This window comes from Eurosta solidaginis, chromosome 5 (assembly GCF_040869045.1).
Source record: "Eurosta solidaginis isolate ZX-2024a chromosome 5, ASM4086904v1, whole genome shotgun sequence".
In the NCBI taxonomy this organism is placed as follows: domain Eukaryota; kingdom Metazoa; phylum Arthropoda; class Insecta; order Diptera; family Tephritidae; genus Eurosta; species Eurosta solidaginis.
The window spans coordinates 119,577,404-119,601,997 of NC_090323.1; the positions used below are offsets into that span (position 1 = coordinate 119,577,404).

Consider the following 24,594-nt stretch of genomic DNA (forward strand, 5'->3'; position numbering starts at 1 on the left):
GCCCACAATTTTTTTGTCCCACAATCTCCATCAACCTTTGCCCAGATGACTGCTTCTAATTTTGGTAGTATTTGCTGACTCTCTTCCACCAGCACTCGTTTACTGATGTAGCCTCTCTCGTAGCCGAAATTAAGTGGTACATCCATGTTCTTATATCGCATCGTCTTGCTTTGAATGTCGATCTTGATGCCCTGGTCGATTAAAAAGTCCACTCCAATTATGATTTCATCAACAGTCTCTGCCACTATAAAATTGTGTACTACCGTGACGTTCCCAATTGCGACTTCACATGCTACTTCTCCTAGAATCGTGCTGTCTTCTCCAGTGGCTGTACGCAATCTTGCTCCATGCAATGGTCTTATCTTCTTGTTGACTAAATCCACTCGAATGATGGAATGAGATGCACCCGTATCTACAGTCAGTAAACGTTCCTTTCCATCCACATGTCCTCCGACAGTAAGGTTGTTTGACCTTCTTCAAATTTGTGAGCTGTCGCCCCTTGCGGCTTACTCGCTTTAGTTTAACGATTGATTGGTCTTGGAGATCTGCTCATCTTCTTCAGCTCTGCGTTTACGACCACTCACATTGTTGGAACTGTTAGGGTTGGTGTTGCAATAACGGGCAATGTGCCCTGGCTTTCCACACTTAAAGCATTTGACTGCATCATTATTCTTGTGCTGCGTACCCTTTAATGCTTCCAAAATTCTGTCTACCCAGTCTGGCCTTTCCACTTCCACGCGATGAGCTTTGTATGCGGGCTTACTAAAAAGCGACGCTGTTTCTTGAGTCAAAGCATGGGATACCGTTTCTGCGAATGTGGGTTTTGGGTTTGCATATGTCGCTCGCTTCGTTTCTACGTCCCGTATGCCATTTATAAAACTCTGGATTTTCATTCTCTCGGTATACTCTACGGGTGCGACCGCATTTGCCAAATGAGCCAACCTTTCAACATCCGAAGCAAACTCTTGCAAAGTCTCATTAGCTTTTTGGTAACGGTTTTGCAATTTTATTAGATATATCTGTTTTTTGTATTCGCTTCCGTACCGTCGTTCTACAGCAGCCATCAATGCGTCATAACTGTTCCGTTCGTACTCTGGAATAGTCTGTAAGATTTCGGCAGCTGGTCCTTTCAATGCTACGAGAAGTGCCGCTACTTTATCTTCAGCATTCCAGTTGTTCACTGTTGCGGTCTTCTTAAATTGTAGCTTAAAGACCTGGAAAGGAACAGAACCGTCAAAGGATGGTGTTTTTACCAGCTGGGCGGTTTAGTTGCAACTGCCTCTCAAAGCATCAACCTCGGCCTCGATTATTTCCTAAAACTGTAAAATTTATGTATCTTGCACCTCCAACTTCGAGGCAATACGTCCTTCTTGCTCTTCCAGTTAAGCAGAGGTCTGCGCTGATATATGTGCTGAAACTTGCGCCGACATTTCGGATATTCATGCCTCTTGTGCTTCAATCTTTGCTGTTATACGGTTCTCCAGCGATTCCAGCTGAGTTTCCATCTTGGATGTAATCTGTGTCGACATTTCTGACATACGTGTCTTCTGTTCTTCCAGTTGAGATAACATTTGCGACGACATTGATGCTACTGTCGATGTTTGTGCAGATATTGCAGCCAAAATCATGTTCAAGTCTGTGCTCGTAACTGTCTGCGATATTTCGTTTTTCTCTTCAATTTTTGTTGTTGTCTCGTCCCCATCAGGATAAAAGACATGCTCATCCACATCAATTCCTTGCGACTTCATTACCTCTCGTAACCGTGCTTGAAGCTCGATCTTATTGCCGGTTGTATTCAATCCACGGTTCTCCAACTCTTTTTTCAGTTGCTGGATCCTCAATTCACTCAACTTTGCCACGTCCAAGTTGTATTCCCAATCTTCAGAATTTATTCAACAATTCCTCTTCTGACACCAACTGTTGAATAAATAACACAACTATTCAATAATGCAAAATGGCCTTTATTCAAGTACTTCACAATAATAACACTGCTATTACTACATAGATGGAATGCTTAAATCAAACTGATTGTCGCGCCTCTACTGTTGCTGCCTTTTTTAGTGTTTGGTTTCCTCGTTGACATTTCTAGGCGGTTCTGTTCTAGAATCTACTAGTTGGTTATCTGCTATAAGTTTCTCAGCTGTAACTACAGATGCAAAATTGGTATAGCTTCTCTCGCAGCTCATGCGCGTGTGTTTGTGAGCGACACTTCCAGTGTTGCCAGGTGATGAAAAAAAAAGTAGCTAGATTGGCAAAAAAAAAAAGGTTATAAAAACCTAAATTTAGAAAAAAAAAGAAGTTAAAAAAAGGCCAGAAATTTTTTTGGTTAATTCATAAAATTTTTTTTTTATATTTTAGTTTACACATTTGTAAATAAAAACTTATAAATATAACTTAAACATAACTTCATAACATTTTCCTTGACTAGCACATGGAATTACTTTAAATGATTGCATATGTGTATATACACAAAAAAAAATATTACAAACTAATTATTTATATAAAATATTCCCCGTCTGAAAAATCAGAAGAGCTTAAGTCTGCGTATAAAGTTTGGCTATTTACCATAGATATGAGATCATCGGAAATTTCAAAATCATTACAACATTTAGATAAGCGTTTTAACGAGCATCTAATATTAGGCAGCGCATTAAGCATTTTAATTTTTAGTTTGTTGTAACTAACTGAGTTCCAAAGACGTACCGCATTAATAAAGAATTGACGTTAAGATGTCAAAGTTCTGTGCCTAGTGTAAACAAGCTAGGCTGACCTTGATGATTGTAGGAACTGAAGACTCTGGTATAAATAGTTAGGTTCCTTTGTATGAATAACTTTGCGTATAAGCAACAGTGTTCGGACTTTTAACAAATTGTCGAAAGAAATATTTAGAAACTTTTCAGCAAACGCAGACACATGGTCAAGTCTTTTTAGCCCAAATACATATCTGGCAATGTTGTTATAAACAACATTAAGCTTGTTTTACATACAGAGTCACAACTAGCATAAATCTCACAGCCAAACAGTAGCGTAGGTATAAGTACGCTTTTGCAAGAAGAAGTCGAATGTGTAAAGGAGTGAAATACTGAGCTAGCCACAGTGTACGAAGCATTCCATACACATTACCAACTGCTCTGATGATGTGGTTATTCCATGTCAGAGTTTTGTTAATTACTAAACCAAGATTTTTCGCTGTCAACATATTCAATAACTGCTCCGCCCGACAATACTTTATCTAAGTCTATTGTATCGAAGGCTTTTCTGGGAATAACAATACACTTAGATTTGTCAGGATTTATTGATAAACCGTTCACAGATGCCCATGTACTTATTTGCGTCAGGTCAGAGTTAAGGTCGTTAATACACATACTAACACGGTCAGTTGGACAGCACACATATAACTGAACATCATCAGCATAAATATGGACACTACAATGCCTTAAGGTATTAGCTAGTAGTTCAAACCAATCGTTTGTCGAGAAAAGCAGCTCTTCAAGAAGAGAATGACCGCTTAAAAAGCAATAATAAAAACACAAATATGCAACAAAATAACCAAAAAAACAATAGCACAGCACAAGGAACTGTGGAAATGGAACAAGACAGTGTAGATGAAGTGAAATTTCCTTCGCTGCCTAGTACCTCAAGAGAAGCAGTCCAAGCTGATGTTCACCCAACTAAAAAGCAGCTCAGCACACAACCCGTTCGGGAAAAACGCAACTTAAAAAATAATCCACCTGTATTTATATGTTATAATATAAATCAGAAAGAAATCTCTAACAAATTGAAAATATTACTAAACCACAAAAACTTTGCATTTAACATTGTCAATAAAAATGTTACTCGCATAAATACATTTATTATAGAAGATTATAACAAAATTAAAAACCTTTTGACGCAAGAGGACATTAAGTTCTACACATTCACTCCTAATGAAGAAAAACCACGCACTATTATAATAAAAAAATTGTCTTATGTATATGATAATGAAGAAATTCTTAATTATTTAAACGAACTCAACTTAGATATCAAGATTATTAAACTTGCAAAATATAAAAATGGAAACTGGTTGATTCAGCTCGACCATAAGTCGAATTTATCAGAGTTTTACAACATAAAATATATACTTAATTGTAAAATAAATTTTGAAAAATTAAAACCTATGCTGCCAACACAGTGTAGAAACTGTCAACGATATACACATGTGGCAAGCAATTGTAATATACCATACCGTTGTGTTAAATGTGTTGAGTCACATAGCCCAGGTGAATGCAAAATTCCTTCCAAAGAAAATAATATCAAAGAATAAATTGTAAAACCGAAGGTCACCCTGCAAACTATACTAAATATCCCAAAAGGCTTGAATTAATTTAGCGCCTGAATGAGCGCAATGGCTTAGAAAATACAGATGATGCCACACTAAACAAGAAACCTTTGTCGATAGCAGTTATCTTTGATGAGTCCTCTCCTTCATATGCCTCAATTGCAGGTAACAATGAAAAACCTTATCCTAAGGTACAAAAAAGCGTTCCAAAAAAGACTAACATTTATACCAAGCCTGCTCCTATTAAAAAAGTGACTGGTACTAAATTATTTCAAACCATAGACAAAGAATGCAGTAGATTATTTGGTAGCAACTTATCTGGCTGCATGAAAAGAATAGACGCTTTCACAAAAACATATAAACAATTGAAAAATGATGACGAGAAGTCGATGGCACTATTTAGTCTACTAACTGAGCTAAGACTTAACAGTGGGTAGTAAAAACCTTTAATGTATATTTTTAAATGTTAATTCCTTAATATCTCAAGATAAAAGACATTACTTTAATTTATTTCAAAAAAATCATAAGCATGACATAGTACTGATAGCAGAACACCGACTTAGTCAACGACATGTAGTTAATTTTCGTGGCTATAACCTCATCAGGCAAGTTAACAAGGCGAAGGGTGTGAGTGGCAACAATCGCACTAGTAGTACGGCAACAGCTATATGTTTACGAGAAAACTATAAGTACAATGTTATAAATCTAGGAGATACTATTCATTTAGAGAATATTGCACTTAAAATTTTCAAAACAAATGGTGAAGAAATTACGTTTGTATCTTTATTAACCGCACAACAGACTTACTAAAAACTAGTGACCTTAGTATGGTGTTAAACTCTCTCAGTACAAGTAATGGGTGGAGACCTAAATGCCCGTCATCCGGACGGGGGGGAGTCATATACCAACCCCAATGGCAAAATTCTGAGTAATTGGCTTCAGCAATGTCCTGCGATAAGGTTAATCCCAACAAAATTTCCTACTAGGATATCTAAAAGCTCAGCATCCTTTTTAGATATATTTTTAGTAACCCCATTTGTTGGAATTGATTTCGATGTGCCAAATGGGTATCGAGACTGTTTGAGAACACTTCCATTTGAATCCGATCACAGCGAAATTGAATTAAATATAATATCAAATCATAACGTACTCACTTGTCAATTAGCTGAGAGGTTTAATTATGACAAAATTGATGTAAAAAGATTCAATGATGTGCTTTCAAACAAACTTATCGAATATAATTTACCAATTAACCGTAATGCCACAGAAAAAGAAATCGATTTTAGTATCACAAATTTAAATTCTGCCATGGATGCGTCCATAAACTCTGGAGCGATACCAAAGGTGAAAGTTCGCAACCGTTGTCTCATAAACCTGCCACGTTGCGGAAAAAAGCGTTTGCGCCGTGCTATTCATAGATTCATTGATCCGCAACGTAAAGCCACACTCGCAGCTATAGTTCGAAACCTAACTAAAATTATTAAAGAACAAATACAATTGAACGAAAACAAATACTGGTCTAACTATTTTGCGAAAATACGGGTTAATAGCCAAACTTACAGAAAAATAAAAGGTCTGTGTGGTTTAAATGCCAAGCAGCAAATTCTAGATTTAACAATAAGTTGTGACAATGATATCGATTTTGATATACCTAATTTTGGAAACAGTGACACCATCCTCGTACATTAAAATTTTCATACAGTCAATATTTTTGCCCACTCCTTTAAAAAAGTTCATAAACAAAATGAACACATTGGTGGGGTTGAGTTTGCATCACATATTAAAACCTCTATAAGTGAACTATGCGGGTGTAATAGCCCAATTGTTACGTTCGACAACAATTTAACTGCCGATGGTGAATTCCCCCACCATGATAATATACAAGTGTCCAATGTAGACCTCAATATGTTCTTAAAGGCGGATGACATTGGCTGTTGCCTGCGTTTTAAAAATAATAAAAAAAGCTCCGGCGAGGATGGCGTATGAAATTTTCTCCTAAAGAAAACGTCTCCTTTTTTCTGGAAATATATTGCCTTGGTAATCAACCAATCTTATAATATAGGGTATTTTCCTAAAGAATGGAAAACAGCTAAGATTGTGTGTGTGCCAAAGCCGAACTCCGACCCTAAATCCATAACTAACTATCGCCCAATATCACTTTTATCCAATATTAGCAAACTAATGGAGGAATATTTACTGAACAAAATGAAATCTCATGTTGAAGAACAAAAAATATTAAAGGACTATCAGTTTGGCTTTCGTCCTTCGCATTCCACATGTCATGCTTTGACAATACTATCTGATTTTGTATGTACCAATCTGAATAGGCGGCAACCAATGTCGTTAGTTTGGATCTTGAAAAAGCTTTTGATACCGCTTGGGTAGAAGGTATAATTTATAAGATGTACAGAAAATTCAATTTTGATAAAAATTTATGTAGAATGATATATACCTATCTTAGAGAATGATTATTCTACGTTGCCATTGACGACAACAACTGTATTATACGAGATGTAAGTGCAGGTGTGCCACAAGGTTCTTTGCTCGGGCCAATGTTGTACAACATCTTTCTTGCAGACTTTCCAGACCCACCAACAAAAGCTCACCCCGATTCCTGTGATATAAAAGTCCTTATATACGCAGATGACATTTTAGTGTTGGGATCTCAGAGGCAAATTGCTAAAGCTAATGATGAAATGAACTTATACCTTAACAAACTAAATGAATACTTCATGAAATGGAAAATAAAGATCAACACACGCAAGAGCGAATGTATGATTATTAAGGGATTGCGAAAAAACTTGTACCAAAATGCACGCAAATATGTACCTCAAGTCAAAATTGGTGAAGAAAATGTTAGAGTAACAAATCAAATTAAATATTTAGGAGTAGTAAGAGATGATAGATTTACCTTTAAAAACATGTAGACTACATCCTTGCGAAAGTAAAAAAAAATGTTTTTTAGCTATGCAAACTTGCTTAAAAAACAATATTAAACTTAACATTTATAAACAAATAATTAGGCCTATATTATCGTACGCCCATCCCATTTGGTTTAATATTTCTTCAAATGGAAAGGCTGCGCGTATTTGAAAGGTATATGCTAAGAATATGTAGTGGAATCAATCAAAACCCGTACTCGGGGGTACATTCGGGAAAAGATTCTCAAATAAATATTTGTATAAAGCTTGTAAAATAGCGCGAATTCATAGCTTCTTGATCAAATCATCTGAACGCTTTGTTAACAGCTTGTCATATGTCGATAATGAACTAATACAAAACTATGTACTGAAACAAAATGATTTGACTTAGAGAAAAATACCTATCACCTCTGTATATAAAAATATTAAAACAAAACAACATTATATATCATAACGGCAAAGTTGTTTACTACCATAGGATATACAATACGTATAATGTTAACCAACAAAACCTTGTATATAATGTTGCACAATTTTTGGCAACAACACAATAACATAAATAAAATAGTCAATCACTAACAATTTTTACACTAACAGCAGATAATGATATTTCTTTTTTAGCCCTTTTTGGAAAACATTAATTTTAAATTTACATAAGCTATGCTATTGCTGTACAAAATTAAGTCATTGTAATATACACAAAATAGTATGTAAAATTTTAAACTTCTAGATAAATACTAAGGTATGTTAGGATAACACTAAACTATAAGCCTAAGAAATCTGTAAATATATTAGTTTGGGCAAATAAATAAACTTTAAGCTATTTTTTACATAAATTGCGACACCACCACCATGACCATAGCGATCAGCTCTGTACAGCTGGTAACCATTTACCCTCAACAATTCCTTACTGTGGCGAGACGTAAACCATGTTTCGGATACCCAAAGAACGTCAATGGCAGAGCCCTCAAAGAGATATCTGCATTCATCAATCTTTTTGTATAAACTTTGCGCATTTATGTGAATTATATTCAGTCCGCTCGCTTGTCTGCATAGGCACGCAACATAGTAAAAGTAACGTCTTTGGAACTCATAACGTTAAGAGATGACGAGGCCATAACAAGTAAAAACAGACACCTACAAATTACACTGCTGTACAACTCACACAAGAGTAAATATATACTTAAAGAGGAAATTATGGAGGAAAAATACATAGGTGGATACAAACTAGACGTAAAAGCACAATAGAATATGAATATATAAAAAAATATATTGTATGTAATTATTTATGAATATCCTGGTGGTCGCCACAAGTATTCTGTCCTTCACGAAAGGATTGGCCGCTATCTGGGTTAGTGCATTCAAGTTCTTTCAGAAAGTCCAAAGAGTGTGAATATGGTGTACAACAATTTTGAAATATGGGTGTGACAACGCCTATTTACGCCGTTCATACCTTTTGCATCTATTTTTCGAGAACGGTCGAAGATATAGAAAAGAAATTCGTTTGATAACCCTGCCAACTTTCTATATTAAATTTAAAATACTCATATGGAACATATACATATAAAATAATAATGTTTAACCTAGATAAGGGAAATTTTCCTTGTTACAGGAACTAACTTGCTCGAATAAAAAATAATACCACAAATACCAGTTACAAATTTACAAATTACAGACAAATTTTAGCCGTTTATTTACTAAACATAATTTCGGATTTTTGAAACACAGATACCTGATCCGGGACAAGAATTCACAAAAGAGGAAATCTTTGATTACTTTTTTATTACTGTGTCACCAACATTAGCGGATATATACCCCTGTTATTATAAGGTAAGAAATGATATAAATCATAGAATAAACTTATTTCATGCTATTTTATATTTTAGTTTACAGCTGATGAGCATCAATTTTTAGTTCGTCAATGTTTTGATCAACTAAAATATTTAGTTGATGTTTGTAATATGGAGATAAAAATTCCACGGTTATCTACTGGTCTCGAAAATAACGTATCACATTCACATGTTCAAATAGACAAGGTTTTAAAGTACTACATGCTTATGAATATAAGCCCGTACAAACTAGGACAAGTTGACCCTCTGGATTCTATTGATAAAGCTCTCAATCGTCGTTATAATGCTATTAACAGGTTGTTAAATTTGGACCACTTTCAGAACATAGAAGGTACTTTTGTTTCAGCACCTTAGTTAAGCTTTTAATAATGATCTTTTCAGGTTTGGAAAATATTGTAATTAATTTAGGTTCATTAAGAATTCTTAACCGAGTATTGTTGCAAGCATCTAAAACCTGTCTCGCTAGTTGTGTGGAACTTCGTTTGGCACATAACAAAATTACTCATGCAAACGGTTTGAACGCTCTCAGTGCAATGAGTAATTTAAAGGCAATTGATTTAGGAAATAACTGGATACTTGATTTGGCAGATGTCAGAGGGTTGTCAGTGCTTGGCTTGAAAACTTTGCGGTTGGACGGTAATCCATTATGCGCTAAATTTTCCTTTGCTGGTGAATACATAAAAGCTGTTCGAAAATATTTTCCTGAGCTTACAAAATTGGTATGTATTCTAATTTACAATATCTTCCGGAATGTTCATAAAAATTGGTCTTACTTACTTAAAATTCCGATTAAAAATTTTGATTCCAACTGAGACCTAACATTCTTTGATTATGTTTTATAAATTTTCTCTAAACTGTTTGACTGTAATTATTGCGTTTTGATTTGGAACTCCAAATATAAAGAATTGTTAGGTGATTCACAAGGTCTCTTATCGTCTTATGAATTATTTTTACGACCCTCTTGAATATTACAATGAGTTGTATGTCGTATTAATAATAACATGAAGAGCCATCAGTAAAAAGCATTCAATAACTTAAATGTATGCAACTGCTAGCCTTTTATTGATATTAACCATTTTTTCCTTGTTTTTTGCATTTTGTTACGAAAATTAAATTGCTGACTTGTATAGTTTTATACTTAAATTTTATATGAGAAACAAAAATAAACAACATATGAAAGATTTGCAATCATAACACATACGTTGAACAGGGAACCTTGTGAATGTTGTTGTTGTAGCAGTGCTTCGCCCCATCCAATAGGTGTGACCGATCACAAATTGTCATCAATGTCCTCTAACGGGAGTCCAAGGAAACTTGCTGCTTCAACAGGAGTGGACCATAATGAGAGGGATGTTAGAGGCGTTGGTTCCACATTACAATTGAAGAGATGGTAGGTGTCAAGTGTGGACACATTGCAAGCAGGGCATACATTTTGTATGTCGGGGTTGATTCTGGATAGGTAAGAGTTTAACCTGTTACAGTATCCAGATCGAAGTTGAGCTAGAGTGACTCGCATTTCCTTAGGGAGTGTGCATTCCTCTTCTGCAAGTTTAGGGTATTGTTCGTTGGGTACAGGATTCACCGGGCAATTACCGACATAGAAGTCCGACGCCTGTTTCTGGAGTTCACTGAGGACCTGTTTGCGTTTTTTGGCTTCATACGGCTGTGTCCTCAGGAGCCGTGTTTCCTCATAATACTTACGGAGATGACCCCTTAAGCCCTTGGGAGGTGTAGCCTCATCGATCAGATGTATGTTGGGATGCCCAGATTTCTGGGTATTCAACAGGAACTGTTTGGTTATCATTTCATTTCTCCCCCTATTCGGGAGTATTCTCATTATGTAGATGGGGTCCGGGGGCATAAGATGACAACCCGTGGCGGTTCTGAGGGCAGTATTTTGGCAGGCCTGTAACTTCTTCCAGTGAGTAGGCTTGGCGACCATATCGGGGACGCGTAGCATGCAATCGGCTGGCCAATTGCTTTGTAAGTGGTAATGAGCGTTTCTTTATCTTTTCCCCAAGTACTGTAGGCAAGAGATTTGAGGATTTTATTACGGCTCTGGATTTTCGGTACAATTGCGGCTGCATGCTCACAAAAATGTAGATCCTGATCGAACGTCACACCCAAGATTTTGGGGTGTAAGACAGTCGGTAGCGTAGTGCCATTGAAGTCGACATTTGGGACGTCCATGTTGTAAATAAGGTCGCCGATGATTTAATCGGTGATAATGTCAAGTTTCTCGAGGTGAAAAAACTGGCGAGATCAGGAGGTAGCCGTTTGTTATGTTGGAAAGCTCATCGATTTGTGGGCCTGGGCCTGTGGCCATTATTGTGCAGTCATCGGCGTAGGAAAAGATTGTAACTCCTTCTGGTGGCGAAGGTAGCTTTGATATGTAGAAGTTAAACAAAAGTGGTGATAGAAAACCACCCTCTGTCACCCCTTGTTTAATTCTTCTTGGTTTTGATGTTGCGTTTCTAAATTGCACTGATGCCTGCCGGCCACCCATATAATTTGCGGTCCACGCTTTAAGACATGGGGGAAGGGTAGACCCTTCCAGGTCTTGCAGTAACGTGCCATGGTTGACCGTATCAAACGCTTTTGATATGTCTAGCGCAACGAGTACTGTTCTATGGTGGGGGTTTTGATTTAAACCGCATTTTATCTGGGTGCTAATGGCATTTAGCGCGGTGTTGGTGCTATGGAGTTTTCTAAAGCCATGCTAATGACAGGCTAGCTGCGCTTTGAAGTAGGGGAGCAAAATGGCTTCAAGCGTCTTGGATACTGGCGATTGGAGAGATATCGGCCGATATGACTCTTCTATGTTAGCTGCGTTCCCAGGCTTTAGTAGCGGGACCACCTTGGCCGTTTACCATTTTTCGGGGATGACAAAGGTGGACAGAGACAGGTTGAAGACATGTACTAAATATTTGAAACCCTCGTTTCATAGGCTTTTAAGTATCGGTATGGCTATGCCGTCTGGGCCCACTGCTTTAGATGGTTAGGTTGACCGATGGCATCCTCAACCTCTTTGGCGGTGATGGTAATTGGGGACGCTCTGAATTTATGTTTACGTGTGTGTCTGTTGGCCCTCCGTCTAACTTTGTCAACCGTAGATTGCATTATACATATATTGTCGGCTAAAAGCGCTCGCACATTTTTTCGCACCCGACAGCACGTTATCGCCAAAAGCGATGGAAATTTTGTTGTTGTTGTTGTTGTTGTAGCGATAAGGACACTCGCCGAAGTCCTTGGGGAGTGTTATCGAGTTGATGGCCCTTTCCGGATGCAGATTGGGCGTGAACAGCAAAGAGCCACAAAAGATTTATAAAAGTTACAACGACGTCTGGTTTTGGGATCTAGCCCAGAACCACCTGTCCGATGAACCATCCCTTGCACATAACACACGGACAAGAGTATGGCCGTCCTAAAATATTATTTTCCGGCAAACGCAGCAAAACCATTTCTCAGGACCGGGGTCAGGAGACGAACCCGGATTGGGTTCGATAGCTTCCCAGAGCAGGAGAGTATGGCGCAGTCCCGCTGTGAGGAGCTGCTGGGAGGATGACAATTTGTGGGAGGGACACAACAAGTTAAATAGGGTTAGACTGAAATGAAAGAAGAATGCGGTACATATTCAGTCTTATGCACCCATCATTCCACGGCCGCTATCTGCTGGCTCCGATTGGAAATGTGTCTTAAAAAGTGCGTAAATCCACAGAAAAGAAATATCTAGTACCAATTTTAGGACATGCAGTTATCCCACTTATCAAAATGAGCCTTACACTAGTCTCACACACGAGCTTAATAAAATAACAATTTTGTTAAATGCAATTATAAATTTTTTTGTTTTGCACAGGGCCACTTGCTTCACTAACGAACATTTGTCAGCAGCCCTAAAAAAATATTTCTAGAAAAAAAGTTATAATTGAAAGCAGACATGTTATCCTTAACTTTGAATATCAACAACATAAAATTCATGTTTAAGTATTCATAGATATGAATAAATATGTCCATATATTGAAAAAGTCCATACTATCATTTGTTGAAAACGCTGCAGAGTAAAACTTGTATGTCTTTTAAGCGTTCTTCTATTGTAAATTGTTGAAAATATTTATCATTGTGGATAAATCAAGTGTGATATCTTATCCGTCAAATGCATGACAGGATATTCAATATGGCTGCTTTTAAGCGTTTTGACAGGGTGTGCAATATGGCGGCACATAGGGCCGGCTATCTTCAGCGGGTGATAGAAAGAGATACAGAATAATACAGCGATAGTCAATCAAAAAATCAGGTGATCCATTCCATTTGTAATTTTGACGTTTATGCAGAATGTGGCAACGGCTCAGACATAACTGGGGTGGCAACTCCACATACGAAAGAACAAACCAAAAGCAATCACCAATAATGGAAATGCAAGTGCACTTAACGGCTTACTAAAGAGTTATACCTACGAGGAGAGCGAATCGATCAACATACCGATGAAGACGTGAAATATAATTTTACATTAATACCTTTTCATTTGTAATATTTAATATATATAAGTTCCATAGTTTTTCTGTGTAACATAAAATTTACGTTAATTAAAGTTTTACTAAAATTAAACGGGTTTGACTACAGTAATAACCACATTGGTGACCCCGCGGTAAAAACGGTGATACTGTAGCAAATCTCACGACAAAAGGTGTTTTTTACACCTAAAACCACGTATCTAATAGCAGTAAATCGCATTAAAATTAAAATTGATTAAAATTTTAAATTGAGTACTGTACAAACATCACGCCATCAAAAATCAACAAATATCGTCCGGTGTAAAAACCACAAAATCAGCATCAATAACGGCGCTCAAAAATAACGGAATACGATGCCCGATAGCGACGACTCGAACGATAGCCATAAGAGCATCGATGATCCCGCAAACAACTACAACAATGCTGCTGGTAACGCAAACACAGGCGTCGACAGTGGCATACCGCAAATCAACGCACTTTTTGGAAAACTACCGTTCCCTAAACTGAACTCAGAATATAATATATAGTCGTGGTTTATAAAAGTAGACGCATGGTCCGAACTGCATGGCTTCGGTGTTCATAAAGAAAAGGATAAATACACCACCATCATCGCCCATGCTGATGACTACATTCTCGACCAAGTTTTTGAGCTAGTTCGCAAACCTCCAAATACGACACCGTACACTACGTTGAAAAATGCCATCATCGAAAATTTCAGCGACTCAGCCATGGCACGTCTAGATAAGCTCACAGGTATTCAGTTAGGCGACGGAAAGCCGAGCCATTTGCTAAGCCAGATGCATCGCACAAACGCCACCAAAGACGAATCCACGAAACAACAACAACAACACGAATCCGTTATACAGCAGTACTGGCTCAAACAGTTACCGGAATCTGCTCTGGCTGTTATTGCTGGTATGCTGCAGGCCCAACCGAGGACCCCTCTACATCAACTAGCCCTTACGGCTGACGCAGTATTTGACGCGCTCAACCGCGACTCCAACGCAACATCATCATCACGAGGGCAAACAGTCATCGCCATAGAAACATCTTCGAGCCGCGTCGCTCTACTAGAAAAAAGAATAGGCAGTCAAGACTCCGCTCTGGAAAACATCAACGCCAAGTTAAGTCAGATAATGTCCCAAAATCGCAGCCGTCAACGAGAACGTTCTCAAAATAACGTTAAACGTGCAGGCACACCGCACCCCAGCTCCAACATAGACCAGTCACCGACATGCTGGTATCATCGAGAGTATGGCACGCAGGCTCGCAAATGCAGAAGTCCATGTGATTTTCCAGTAAAGAAAGCAGACAAGTCAAAAAACTAAAAGCCGCCGTAACAATGATGAATGGACAGTTCCGGCAGTAAAACGTCATCGAGCAAACAATCACAATGCGAACTCGAAGTAAAATTTCCGAATTCACCCAATCTAAACGTTTTTTCACCCTAGATAAAATTTCGAACCAACATTTTTTGATCGACACGGGGGCCGAAGTATTCGTTATTCCATCAACTCGCGCTTGTCGATTGTCAAACAAGAAAGGCCAACCACTTTTCGCTGCAAATGGTACGGTCATAAAAACCTACGGTCTATTACGACGTACAATAGATCTAGGCCTTCAACGCAAATTCACTTGGGATTTTGCTATAGCCGATACAAAATACGCAATCCTCGGTGCCGACTTTCTTCGCCATTTTAATTTAATAATTGACATCAGCAATACTACACTTATGACCAAAGTTCAATATCAACCAAGCATTTGTAGTTTCGAAGCATCGACGACAACGAAAAGTTCGTGTGATGCTACAGAGGTAGAAATTTACTGCAAGAGTTCAGTCAAATTACCGATCCTAACGCCATAGCGCCATCGCCGATACAGACCGGGGTGACGCACTGCATCGAAATAAAAGGTCCACCCTTGTTCGCTCGACCTAGACGCCTCGCATCCGAAAAGCTCAAAGCTTTCAAGGAAGAGTTCGAATACCTCACTCGACTCGAAATTTTTCGTACTTCCAAAAGCTCATACGCTTCTCCATTGCATCTCGTAAGGAAAGCTAACGGTGAGTGGCGCCGTTGCGGCGATTATCGAGCTCTTAATGCTCAGACGGTACCGGACCGATACCCGCTACCGCATATACAGGATTTTACTTTCTTTACAAAAAAAAAACACATTCAGCAAAATCGATCTGAACCGAGCTTACCATCAAATACCTATCGAACCCAGCGACATACACAAGACGGCAATAACCACGCCGTTTGGACTGTTCGAATTTACGTATATGACATTTGGGTTATGTAATGCTGCGCAAACCTTTCAAAGGTTTATGCATGCAGTGCTCCGAGGGCTCGATTTCGTGTTTGTGTATATCGACGACGTGTGCGTAGCCTCCGATGGCATCGAACAGAACAAGCTTCACTTGAGACAGGTCTTCGAACGCTTAAGGAAGTTCCATCTCACCATTAGCACAGCAAAATGTAAGTTTGCACAGACACAAATTGAGTTCCTCGGTCATACGGTCACGACGCACAGCATCAAACCGCTACACGAGAAAGCGCAGGCGATCAGCAACTTTCGCTTGCCCGAGCCGCCAAAGAGTAGCGTCGGTTTCTGGCAATGATAAACTTTTATCGTTGTTTTTTGCCAAACGCAGTTCATCACCAGATACCACTCGTTAAACTAATTCCCGGCAACAAAAATAACGACAAAACTCGAATTAAATGGACTGACGATATAATTCAACACTTTAACGCATGTAAGCAAGCCTTGGCAAATGCAGTGTTACTAGTCCACACAGCAACTAATGCGAAAATATCGCTTAGTACGGACGCAAGCGACACGGCCATCGGCGCAGCTCTTCACCAAATTATTAATGATGAGTTGCAACCTCTAGCATTCTTCAGCCTCAAACTCACGGAAACGCAAAAAAAGGTATAGTACGTACGACCGCGAACTGCTCGCAGTATACGTGGCGATCAAACACTTCCGAGACATGCTAGAAGGTAGACCATTCGAGGTCCGCACAGATCACAAACCGCTGATATACGCCTTTAAGCAAAAGTGCGACAAAGCATCACCACGGCAACTACGACAGTTGGACTTTATCAGCCAGTTTACGACGAACATTGTACACGTCGCCGGTGTTGAAAACACCACGGCTGATACCCTTTCACACATCGAAGCGCTTGAGTCAACTAGCATCGACTACGATCGAATTGCCGAAGGTCAAAATAAATGCACCGAGCTGAAGAAACTCCTCGAAGGTGACACCTCTCTGCAGCTGAAAAAATTTCGTATATTCAATACGAACCGCACAATCTACTGCGATACATCAACATCAGAAGTTCAACCATATATACCGCAAGCGCATCGAAAAAATGCATAGAGAAAATACACAACATCTCATATGGCGGTGTGCGCGCAACCACCAAACTTATCAAAGCTCGCTTCGTGTGGCCGAATATGGGTAAAGACATCGCTAAAGAATTACAACGATGTCTAAGCTGCCAAAGAGCTAAGGTCAGCAGACACGTTCGCTCAACGATACAACAATATTCATTGCCATCACGCAGATTCGAACATAAATATCGAGCTCAAAAAACTCACCAACGCAATGCACGAAGTTCGCCCAGCTCAAACCGCAAACCATGATACATCAAAACCGTTTGTATTTAACAAACTTGCGGAAGCCACGCATGTATTCATAAGTAACGACAAGACAAAACCAGTATTTCAACCAACATACGATGGTCCATACCCTGTTGTATCCAGACGTTCTAAACACTTCACTGTAAAAATCAATCGCAACAACGTAAACATATCAATAGACAGGCTCAAACCAGCATTCATCGAATTTGAACAATCCCACTCGCAACCAAATACAACATCGCCATAAGACTGTAGTGATTCATATATAGCACCACAACCAGTAGACCAAACGCAGTCGTGCGAACCAACCTCGCCTCAACAAGGCCCAACGCCCTAGTCATTGATCACGTCACGATCACAACAAACGACTACGCCGGAGCCACAAACAAACCGTTCCGGACGCAGAATAAGACTACCCGTCCGCTTCAGGACGTGAAGGTCTGGGGGAGCAATGTGGCAACGGCTCAGAAATAACTGGGGTGGCAACCTCACATAGGAACGAACAAACCAAAAGCAATCACCAATAATGGAAATGCAAGTGCACTTAACGGCTTACTAAAAAGTTATACCTACGAGGAGAGCGAATCGATCAACATACCGGTGAAGACGTGAAATATCATTTTACGTTAATATTTTCATTTGTAATATTTAATATATATAAGTTCCATAGTTTTTCTGTGTAACATAAAAGTTACGTTAATTAAAGTTTTACTAAAATTAAACGGGTTTGACTACAGTAATAACCACACAGAAGTTATCACACTTGTCTTATCCACAATGATGTTTAATTTTGATTTCCATTTGTCACATTGATAATAAAATCTGAAACACTAAGCCGTTGAGAATTCGTACAATTCAAGGCGAATTCAGTACCAGGTGTTGTTATCCTAAAATCTGATTGCTTCTTCTTGGTTATTTTCCATACAACGCCTTGTACTACACTATGTCAGTTAATTGAGGCTAACCAAACAGCTTCTGTTGAATACCCAGAAACCTGGGCATCCCAACAGACATCTGTTTGATGAGGCTATACCGCCCAGGGGCATAAGGGGGCATCTTCGTAAGCATTGTGAGGAAATACGGCACTTGAGAACACAACCGTATGAAGCAAAAAAGCACAAGCAGGTCCTCAGTGATATCCGCAAACAGGTGTCGGACTTCTATGCCGGGAATTGCCCGGCAAATTCGGTACTCAAAGAAAAATACCCAGAACTTGCAGAGGAGGAACGCATTCTCCCTAGGGAAACGCGCGTCACTCTAGATCAACTTGGATCTGGGTACTGTTACATGTTAAACTCTTACTTATCCGGAACCAACTCCGACATACAAAATGTATATCCTGCTTGCAGTGTGCCCCCACATGATACCAACCATCTCTTCAATTGTAATGTGGAACCAACGCCTCTAAATTCCCTCTCAGTATGGTCCACCCATGTTGAAACAGCAAGTTTCCTTGGACCCCGGTTAGAGGACATTGATGACAATTTGTGATTGGTCGCACCTAGGATAGGGCGAAGCACTGCTAGATTTTTGACTCCATTAGGCGTTCAATAAAGCAATAATGAAATAATAAAGAGTTTACATTTTGTATGAAAGATCGAGTTCATTTCATTAGGGGTGCCGTCAAATGGAACTTCCACACTTTAAATTTGGAAATTGAGAGCTAGAAAGCTAGGAGCAGAAATTTATGTCACAATCAAGCGCCAAATTGCATTATAACATGTTTTATAATAATTGTAGTTATTTAAAAAATTTTACTTCCATCTGTTGATGTGTGCTTTAATCTTAAACCACAAATTAGCTTCAAAAAAGCGAAGATAAATACGGGAGATGTCAATGTTATCAAATGTTAGAAGACACGTAACTTTATGTTACGTTTTGAGACAAAGCATTAACACTGTTAAATTACCCAAAAATTCGTATGCCTTAACCTTCAATAAAATATTAATTTACACTGTAATATCTAGCACTCAGTTCACGATATCGAGATTTCTCAACTAACAACGGCATTTTTCTCGGCATAACTGAACAACTAAGCGTTTTCCCGGCATTAAAGATACATTTTTTTTTTTTTTTCCTTTTGCAACGCAAACAGTGATATTAAAAAATTAAAAGTTATTAAAGTTTGCAGCGTTGACAGACACATCAAAAACTTGAAGGCTGGTTTTCTCGAATACAGTTGTAAGTGAATTTTTCGGCTATGCCGGGAAGCCACAGATATGTAAAAAATTCCATGTATGCTGTAAATATTAAACAATAAACGTTGTGTTTTTTTGCAGGACAATACTGATATAAAAAGAGAAGGTGGCATAAACTCTCAAAAGAATTTTTTGTGTGATGTCAAAGGATACGATTTTATTGACGAGTTCGTTCCCCGTTATTTTAAAGCATTTGATTCAAATGAACGCCAAAATTTAAGAGGTAATCTTTTACGTTTATTATAATAGTCCTAGATCTCAGAATTGCCAGACAATATCTCTTTTGTGACTAACAAAAACTGTCGCATAGAGTAGAAGTGAGTAACTTGCACTGCTACGTTCCAATTAGAGTCCAAAAACGCGCACATGAACCAAACACGAAACCGAACCGAACGTTCGGGTTTGATCAACTAATTTGGCGGTTACCGAAGACGGGTGGCGTACCTTATATTAAAATAACCCTTTTTTAACGGAAAAGCATATACCTTCAGAACTCGTCGATCCCTAAATAACTACGCAAATAAACGCGAAATAACCTAAATCCAAAATGCTCGATAGATGTGACCGAAATTATCTCAAAATAATCTTAAATAATCCAGGAAACAATTCCAAAACAAACTACAAAAATCCAAAAACAAATACCCAAATAGTTCTAAAATGGAATACCCTCGAAAGGTCTCGAAAGAATCCAACGAAACGATACAGAGATATTACAGAGCATATCCGCTTCCCACGGCAGCCGGTTCTATGTACCGGAGCGACTCGGGACTTCTTTTCAGGGCTGTTATTTCAGTGTAACCCCATTTAATTTGTTGCGTACCTTCCACAAATTGTCATCCTCGGAGCAGCTCCTTGCAGCTGGACTGCTCCGGGAAGGTATTGAACCTAACCCCGGTCCAGGCTGTGGCTCTGCTGCATATGTCGGAAAGGGATCTACCTCAGACGGTCATAAGCTTCCCAGTGTGTCACGTGTAAAAGATGGCTGCACCTTTCGGGCTGTTCTGGGTTAGAACCCAAATTTCTACAAAACCTTTGTGGCTCCCTACTATTCGCGCCGAAGGACGTCCCCCGGTTCACTCTCAAGCGTACCTCCGCCACCTCCTAGCAGAAAGCTGCCCATCAGGCCACATCAACTTTCTGCTGCGCCTAGCGCCAAACGGCTCCTCCAGCTAACGCGGCCGCTCCAACCCATCACTATAATGTACGTAGCGTGGACAGTAGCAATGCCGAGGACCAGCTGTTACCCCCGTCCCACCCCTCCTTTTCCGACACACGCACTCGCGTAGAAGGAGTCATCAACTCCTAGTCCCCCACACCATGTGATCAGTATTCCAGCTAAGAATGTTTATGATCGCGGCATCGGCCCAATGCTGTTCATTTCTTGGCCGATGCCACCTTCATATGTAGATGCTCTGGGCTTAGAACCGTCCGTCCGGTGCATTCGTTTCCAAACCACAAGTATCAACCCATCGACACTAGGTACTCCAGCAGGAATCGGACAGCACACTCGACAAAGCCTATAGCCGTGAAGGCTTATCTACACATCTCTAGCTTCCAGAGTGACGACTGCCCCACCCCCCCCCCCCCCCCTTGCACTACAGAATTCTGCAACTTAATTGTAACGGTTTTACCGGATAGATTGCGGAAATAGTTGAATGCGTGAATAAAAGTAAAATCCGTATAGCAGCAATTCAAGAAACAAAGCCAACTGCCAGATCGGACCTCCGAACTTACGATAACTAAAACATTCATAAGAAAGATCGCACAAGGGGCACTGGCGGTGGCCTTGCCTTTTATAATGTAAAAACTGGATTTTCTTAATAACAAGAGACCAACAGAACCACAGCATTGGCTTTTCAGTCCAAACTGTGATTTGCTTAACCGACCCTATACGTATAGAGTTCAAGGAGCGTACTCTGTTTAAATAAAATCAGCTTTACTTCGAAAATACATATCTGCTGCAACAGAGAAAGATTTACTCACCGGATATATAGAGGGATTTCGATATTACTTGCCTCTCCGAGTCCTTACCCACCCTTCCTGCTAAAAGTTTCATATATGGTCTTTTCTTAGCCCATTTTTGTACTGTAATGCCTTTCACACAATAAATAAACCATTGTTAATTTAAATTGAACAGTTTCAAAATACGCTTTAATTGATAATTTCATTTGCCTAACTCTAAAGTCTTTGGACTTTAGTAAATAAAGGGGGGGCGGGTTCAAAATAGTCAAATTCGAAATAAAAGTTTATGTTCGAAACATAATCAAATTAAAGTTATTATCTGCAGGTATATCTATGTAAATGTATGCAGAGATATGTAGATCTTTGAAATTTCATTATTTTACAAACATGGGTTCAAAACTCAGTCTTGAAACCCTTTGATAATGCCATGTTATTTATCTATGTAAATGTATTTATATATATACATATTTTTTGATATTAAACTTGGTTTCTGTTCTAAATTTTTCATTACTTTAAACCAACTTTCTCTTTATATTTTTATAATTTTTCAAATAACCTTTTTTCCATGTTCAAAACAAACAAAAAGAAATCGGAAGAAAATATTACTCTGCAAACAAAAAAACTGATTTTAGAAATTTAATTAAACTAGTTTGAAAACTCCTTCCGTATTGATGTCGCCTTATTCCTCTCGCACCTGATCCTCATGCTGAGGTCACCATATTATCTTCTCCTTTTAATTGTACATTGCCGTTGCTAAGAATTTTCATTTGTTGTCTGCTACACGTTGTCCTTGCCTTTGCGATGTTCTACGGTAAATGTGTATCCTTGGAGTTTGACTGCCCACCTAGCTAATCTTCCACGTCAGTCTTTCTGCCACATAAGCCAACGCAAACTTGCATGATATGTCACTACTTTAAAGTGATGCCCTTCTATGTACATACTGAACTTTTTAATGCCTAGAACGACTGCCAAGCACTCTAGCTCAGTGACTGAATAATTTCGTTGCGCTTTGTTTAATTTTTGTGACATATACGCTATCGGTCGTTCGTGACGACTGTCATATTCTTGCGATAAACATGCACCTACCACTAACTGGCTTGCGTCACATTGTAAAATGAAAGTTTTTCGTAATTTAGGTGAACGAGAACTGGAACTGACGACAGCTTAGTTTTAAGAGTATCAAAAGCCATCAACTGCAAATGTTGGACTGCGGGATGCTCATACTGTGAGTACCACGCAGAATAATGATAATGTTCCTGCACCTTTACCGGTAGGGAGGAGTGCCAAGAAGAATCTAAGTAAGCCACTGGTTCTTGGCATAAACACCAACTCGGAACTCGTTAATACTGGTTTAGTTTTATTTTTATTACTACCCTTCACAGTCGGACTAGAGTTAGTATGGTTCACACCAAGTTTATTATCTGCACCCTTTGAAATACACGGATGGGTATTATTATTCGGCAAATGTATGTCTCTGACATTATTATGTTCAGTCGCATAACCTTTTAGCAAAGACTCACTGAGGGAGTTATTTGTCAACACGGTCATGCTATTAATAGACGTATCAACAGTATTTGATTTTGGTACGCCAGCAACATCATCGGCAGCAGCAGCGACAGCATCCCGCATAACCAAAGAGCAAGCAGGAACATTAACATTATCAGACAACTCTTTTTGTTTGTTTACATTAAGAGCATTGTCCGAAACCAGCTTAAGCAAATCAACTACAGCCTTTCTCAAATCTACCATTTCCGACTTAAGAGAAGTTATAACAGCATCTCTGTCTTGTAGGTTTGTAGACAATAACTTAAATTCGGCACATAAAGCATCAAACTTTCGTGATAACTTTTTGTTGTCATCAGGAAAGAAGCGTAAAGAGGAATGCATATTAGCATATTCTGCATGCAAACCATCGAGTTCATTGTCCACAGTGGGTTTCACATTATTTATATTGTTTGTATTGTTTGTGTTCAATGAAGAACTTTCAAGTGGTCGTTCACACGATGCAACGGGGATACAGGCGGGCGGAGAGATTTACCTGCCGAGAGCAAATAGTCAACATCGGTTTGCACAAAACCAACACAATGCAAGTGAAAAATTTCTTTGCACTTTGCACACTAAATTTTTGGATCTATGCGATCAACTTTTTGTTTGCACAAACAAGGCATTTTAAAATTAAATGAATATTCGATTAACTTGACAGCGGTTAGCGCCAATAAAGTTTATACACCAAGAGTCAATATGTAATGCGGAGCAAAGAAAAAACACGTCCGTACTCCACGTAATACATAGACAGATTTACTCTTCGCTATTACACCTAAGTCTAGCATTCGGTCAATTTCTTTGCATAATAATTTTTCCATAGCTGGTGATATTGGATCGTGCTTTTTCTTAGTTGGCTTAGTATCGCCCGTATCAATTACAAGTTCAATAACCGTGGTGAGGCCTAGCCCATCGCGTTCGAAATTAGGAAAATAATCGATAATTGCTTTTAGTTGTTGTTTTCGCTGTGAACTAAAAGAATGGGCGTGGATGAATCATTCGTTTTTATACACTCCAATCTTCCAATACAAGCGTTCAAGTTTATGCTAATGTCGCAATCCTTCCAAAAATCTACGCCGCAAATAACGTCTTGAGTTATTGAAGGTACAATCAGAAACTCAAAAGTTTTTGACTGTGTTGCCGATTTTTGAATCGCGGCTATTTTTTATAGCTATAGCGATCGCTCCAATTTATTTTTAATAAGCGAATGTGGAATTTGTATACTTGGATATTAAAAAGGAATGTTTAAGTTTGTTTACCGGAGTAGATTGAATGTTATACATTAATTTAGTATAGTATACAGAATATATGAACTAAAATTGGAATAAGAAGAAAAAATATGTACCGTTTATTGTAAACTGATGTAATGTGATGGTGTGACGTGGTGTGATGGTAGCGTGCTCCGCCTATCACACCGTATGCCCTGGGTTCAACTCCCGGGCAAAGCAACATCAAAATTTTAGAAATAAGATTTTTCAATTAGAAGAAAATTTTTCTAAGCGGGGTCGCCCCTCGGCAGTGTCTGGCAAGCGCTCCGATTGTATTTCTGCCATGAAAAGCTCTCAGTGAAAACTCATCTGCCTTGCAGATGCCATTCAGAGTCGGCATAAAACATGTAGGTCCCGTCCGGCCAATTTGTAGGGA

At 38.9% G+C, this 24,594-nt stretch overlaps 1 protein-coding gene across 3 annotated transcripts in view; it reads left to right on the plus strand.

The window, feature by feature from the left end:
* nxf2 (nuclear RNA export factor 2) overlaps window positions 1-24,594 on the plus strand; it is a 527,629-nt gene that overhangs the window by 381,874 nt on the left and 121,161 nt on the right. For all 3 annotated transcript variants that reach the window (XM_067792196.1, XM_067792197.1, XM_067792198.1), the window contains 4 exons: window positions 8,968-9,069; window positions 9,126-9,420; window positions 9,471-9,808; window positions 19,528-19,669. In XM_067792196.1, coding sequence (XP_067648297.1) covers window positions 8,968-9,069; window positions 9,126-9,420; window positions 9,471-9,808; window positions 19,528-19,669 — 877 coding nt within the window. The remainder of the gene's footprint in view (window positions 1-8,967; window positions 9,070-9,125; window positions 9,421-9,470; window positions 9,809-19,527; window positions 19,670-24,594) is intronic.